The sequence below is a fragment of the Solanum pennellii genome, chromosome 7 (genome assembly GCF_001406875.1).
Source record: "Solanum pennellii chromosome 7, SPENNV200".
NCBI lineage: Eukaryota > Viridiplantae > Streptophyta > Magnoliopsida > Solanales > Solanaceae > Solanum > Solanum pennellii.
This window is the reverse complement of record NC_028643.1, coordinates 23936233-23942028: the sequence shown is the minus strand read 5'-3', so window position 1 is coordinate 23942028 and position 5796 is coordinate 23936233. Positions and strand designations below refer to the sequence as shown.

Here is a 5796-nt window from a genome sequence, read left to right as displayed (position 1 = left end):
TTCAAGACTCAAGCAAGTGAGTATAAGAGTGAGGAAAATGTATTCATAAGTATATAATATCACCTAGATCCTGCATGTCATGAACCAAAACTCTTGAATTCATAATTCACATTCAAGAGAGAAAGTTAAGAGTAGAGTTCAAGAAAATATCTAAGTTAAATGAATTCTTTGAGTTCCATCATTGATGTGAACTAAGTTTTGAGGAAGTGAATAAGGGTATGAGAGATTCATACACATGAGTTTCATCTAGTTAATTAGACCTTCGAGTGGAGTTGTTCATGCCCATAACTTCCGCATGAATTCCATAAATCGAGTATTATTGAGAGAAGGAGTATCTCCAAGTTCTAAGTCTTGAGTATTGAGTTCCTTATTCCTATCATGAGTTAAGAAGTACCTTTTAGTTCTCGAGTTGAGTAGTTCATGCTCATAACTCCGCATGAACCCTCCAAGTTGAATATCATGAAATTATCCACATGAGATCATGAACCTTGAATCCATACTTCAATTCAAGGAATGTTTAAATTAAAAAGCAAGTCAAAGTGAAGTTTATAAAGTTTTCTAAAGTCTTTCACAAACGTTTTCACTTATTTTTATAGATTTAAAGTTCAAGTAAAGAAAGAGTAAAGAGTTGAGTTCATTTCTCAAAATCTATAAGGAAAGTATTACCTAAGATTTAAAATTTCAAGTTAAGTAAAGAGAAAGAGTTGAGTTCATTTCTCAAAAAGATATAAGGGAACTAAGCATTCCCTAGAGGTTTACAAATGTTTCACATTTGAGTAAAGAGAGGAACTAGAAGTTCCAAAATAGTTTTGAACAAAAAGGGGAACTTGATTCAAAAAGGAGCTTTTTAAAGCTAAAGGGTTTAGTAAATTATCTCAATCCAAAGGAAGGAAGTTCTATTAAAAGTATGAGCTGAAGTATATTTTGGGAGAATTATTGAGCAACAATGTGGGTATGAGAGTTTAGATAGCTCGAGTCCCATGTAAACCATGTAGCCAACATGGGCATTAACATGTCATACTTTTTAGATGATCACGTAAGTTTAGAGAGTGGATCCACTAGGTAGAAGATGTCCTATATCGATGGCAAGGTATAGGATAATTCTGGCAACGGGCTAGATGTTGTATCACCACTTAGGATCATAGTGGTGGTTCTCAGTTAGAGAAACTCCCATAGTATTAGTAACATTGTTCCTCAAGGGGTTCTACTTAGTATGAATAGGGGGTGTGGGATTTCATCCATGTATTTTGCAAGTAGACTTTGAGAGGGAGAATGATATGTTTTTATGATATTATAATCTTGATTTAAATCATGTTTTTAAATAGCTTTTTCTTTATATTGCACTTGTTTTAAACAGCGTTATATCAATATGAGTTCAGTTAAATATAAAAAGTTAAGTATATTGAGTTGAGTATCCATAGTCGAGTATCATATATTTTAATTCAGTATTTAATATTTGAGTTGAGTATCTTATTCTTTAGTATTCCTTGAGTTTCACGTTTGATAAGAAATAAGTATGTTTCCATCATTCATTCAAGTATCAAGCTTATGTTATGCTTTAGAATTCCCCTTATATACTCGTGCATTCTACGTATTGAGCCAATTGGCCTGCATCTTTTGATGATGCAGACACAGGTATTCAGGGTTATCAACAGGAGCTTCATTAATACATCATAGAGTTCGAGTTAGCCATGGTAAGCCTTCTTGTTGCTGGAGGACTTCATTTACCTTTTAGTTTAGTTAGGAGGTCGTGGGTCTTGTCCTGATTTCCATTTTATCAGTTAGAGGCTTCATAGATAATAAATATAGTTAGGGAGTCTGTATTTTGCATTTATATTATTAAATATTTTTAAAGGCTAAAGTTGCCTATTTTATGGCTAGTTTAATATATTATTTTATTCAAAGTTGTTCATTTGAGTTAAAGCTTCTAAAGTTGAGTTTATGAATTTTATTTCACTTGTCAAGCTTTGTATGCTTAAGTGAGTTCTGTTTGTAGTCATCCAGGATGAGGGTTTGCTTGGGGACGAGCAATGGTTTTCGAGTGCCGGCCACGTCTACGGTGTAGGCTTGAGTCGTGACATCTTAAAATTCCCTTTTTAAGAGTTTATTTTCATATTTTTTGAATGTTATCATTGATTGACACAACTAAAAATGGGAAAACCTATCTGAATTTTGCTCATCTCTAATCGAGCACAAATGCACAAGACATCAATGTTGTTATTATTCAAATATGGAAGACCCTATATAAGACGTTTACAAGAGTACACTAGAAATAATAACATGTTCTTGTTCAAGCTTATGTCCAACTCGTACCCTTGCTTCTAGACCACATGCAACTGTATTTCAGGGTCCCTGTTTTGTCATAGATTTGAGCAATAGTAGAAACAAACAGATATATTTTTTACATTTTGTTGGCCTATCGAGCACCATTGCCTTTTTTCTCCTTTGAATTATCTATGGAACGTTTTCTTAATTTACAAAAAAGATGAATACAGAGTAAAATGAAAAGCTACCAAATGTAATAAAGCCACAAATAAACAGAACACAAAGGTTCCATGCGCATTCTAAAACATATGTCATCACAAATTCTTGGATTATTTACACATATTCCAAGTTGAAAAATCATCAACGAAAAAATGCGACACTGGCCATGTCAATATGTTGTTGGCTACACAAAATGTACTGAGTCGAGGTAAGGAGACACTTTCAGGTGGCAATCAGACATTCTAGACTATGGTTGTCGAATTTGAGGAATCATAAAAATTCGATACACCAGTGAGTTTTTAGTAGTGGCTAGGCATGCTGAACCTTCAAGAACTTTACCTAGTCATACCTAATGTTAAAGGATGTAGATGTATTATAAAACTTGCAAGGAAATCAATTTTTTGGTTCCACACCACCATGAGTTTTAAGGTATTTTAGAATAGTCTAAGGCTTTGAAGATTTTAGTAAGTGAGTCCCTAGGTCTTCTCCGAGACTATTACTTGAGTGTCCTTATATGTTGAATGTCTCTTATGTGAACTGGTAGAGATAATGCTTTAAGATAGAAAATCATGTAAATGACTAAGTACTCACCTAGAGTAGTTTAAGGGTTGCTTAGTTAAGGTATGAAGGGGGCATAGGAATGGTCACTTCTTGTCTTACCTGGGGAAGTCTTAAGAATGACTCTAGATGGGGAAAGTAAATTGAATAAGTAGACATGATCTAAATTTAGGTAGTCTGAAGGATTATTTAGATTATCTTGAAGAAGGAGAATGAGCGCTCTTTTCTTGCATTACTTAAGTAAGTCTTTTGATAACCTTTGTGAGGAGAATGCCATATTATACGTATATGCTATTATGTGAAGTGAGAATGATCTTACCCTAGGTACTTTAAAGTATCTCTTAGGTGTGTCTGAAGGGATTATATTGGCGGTCTCTTCATAACTCATCCAAGTGAGCCTTAGAATCACCTTTGATAGGAGGATCTCATATATACATGTTTTGGATATAATTTGATGCTATATTGTCAGTGAAGTTAGAGTAAAGTTCATTCTAAGCTCACTGTAAAGTTCATTAAATTGATATAAAGTGTCTTTGACTTGTGTTGTGTTGTCAATGTGATGTTTGGTGCTTAAATGTGGTACATATACTTTGAATATGATGTTTTAATCAAAAAGTATATTTCTCATAAATGTCTATTTATCATGACTTTATTCATTATGTCATACTTAGTACACGTGTTCATTTTAATTCCATACTTTTGTTATATCTAAAGGTGTAGGTGGAAGGTGAGAATATGTCTTGAAGCAAAACTTAGAAACTAGGATTCTTTCAAGTAAGTTGAAGTATATCCTCGCTTGACTGAATGACATAACTATATTCAAACTTCTTTTATTTAAAGCATTGTACTAGACTAAATATTTCTATATTCGTATTGTATGGGTTGTGCCCAAGTATTCTTTAGTCTAAGATTGATATATGTAGAGACTTAGTATTTTCTATGGTTTTATATGAAATATATTTTAAGATATTTCGTGTGAAAAGTTTTAATTCTGCACTATTTTTCATAACATGTATGAAATGAATGATGTCAAAGGGCTTGAACAAGACCTTCGAGAGGTCAAGTACGTCGTGTCACGCTTCAAGAGTCCCTTATCTAGGGTGTGCTCTCGGGTCCTTACATCAATCACATAATAAATAAGTAAATCATCTTTTTGGTACTGTTAAAACTTTTAATTAATAAATAAATTATTTAATGAAAAGAATGAAAAAATATTCAAAATTATTTTATAGTTATGCTAAAATAAATGTGCATTTGTGCTCATGTATATTTAACTTATAATTATTTAAAGTAAAAAATATCTATCTTATTTCCATATTAAAGAAAGAGCTATCTTTTGAATAATTATTATCATATAAATCTTTTTTAGTGACGACTATAATGATAATTAGATTGATATTATGAAATTCTCCCACTCCTTTATATGTGTGTATTTGTTTGTCAATTTCGAATTAATATTCTAATTTTTGTCATTGTTGAAAGGTACAATATTATCTATGATACATTTCTCATAGATATTAAATATTATTGCCCCTAAAAATATATAAGTAAACAATCCTTTTAGTATTTTTAAATCTTTTAGTTAATAAATGAATTATTTAATATAAAAAATGAAGGAAAAAATGAAAAGTTATTTTACAGTTATGCTATACTAAATGTGCATTTGTGATTAATATATATTTAAGTGATAATATTTAAAAGCAAAAAATATCTATCTTATTTTTCACATCAAAGAAGGAGTTACATTTTGAATAGTAATTATCATATACATATATTATTTTTTAGTTAGGATTGCAATGATAATTAAATTAATATGTTAAAATTATTCTACTCCTTTATATGTTTGTCAATTTTTAATTTATATTCTTTTTTTGGTCATGTTGAAAGCTATAATATTAGGTATGATACATTTCTCATAGCAATTCCTAAAAATATATCATATGATCTATCATATTAGAATCACTAAATAGCATCCCAAAAAAATCACTAAATAAATAAATAAACCACCTTTTAGTATTTTTAAAATTTTTAGTTAATAAATGAATTGTTTGAAAAGAATGAAGAAATAATTCTCATTTATATGTACATATATAATAAAAAGTTATTCTTATAGTTATGCAATAATAAATGTGCATTTGTGCTTTATATGCATTTAACTTATATTTTTAGAAAAATATTTTTAAAAAATATCAATTTGTGTTTGGCTAATTATTTAAAAAGTGTTTTCGATAAATAGAATGTGTTTATTTAGTCATTTCTTAAAAAGTATTTGTAAGAGTAAAATTATGAAAAACAAATATTAATATACTTAAAATATATTCAAATTATTTTATAGAGAGAAATTATTTTAGATGATGATGATGCTGATGATGATGATGATTGTGATGATGGTAATGGTGGTGATGATGATGATGGTGATGATGCTGATGTTGATGCTGATGGTGATGGTGATGGTGATGATGATGGTGATGGTGATGGTGATGATGCTGATGTGATGGTGATTGTGATGATGCTGAGTGCTGATGGTGATGGTGATGATGATGACGACGATGACAAGGACGATAATGGTGATGGCGATGGTGATGGTGATGGTGATGGTGATCATGCTGATGGTGATGATGATGATGATGACAACGATAACATGACCACGACGATAACAACGATGACGATGACTATGAATATGACAATGACGATGACAATGACGATGATAATGATGGTGATGATGGTGACGATGATGGTGATGATGATGATGAA

At 30.9% G+C, this 5796-nt stretch overlaps 1 protein-coding gene across 1 annotated transcript in view; it reads left to right on the top strand.

The window, feature by feature from the left end:
- Nucleotides 1–5536: 5536 nt before the first annotated feature.
- Nucleotides 5537–5796, top strand: part of LOC107024925 (serine-aspartate repeat-containing protein I-like) — a 5373-nt gene continuing 5113 nt past the window's right edge. Inside the window, exon 1 of the mRNA XM_015225843.1 lies at nucleotides 5537–5639. Within this exon, the coding sequence (XP_015081329.1) occupies nucleotides 5537–5639 (103 nt within the window). The remainder of the gene's footprint in view (nucleotides 5640–5796) is intronic.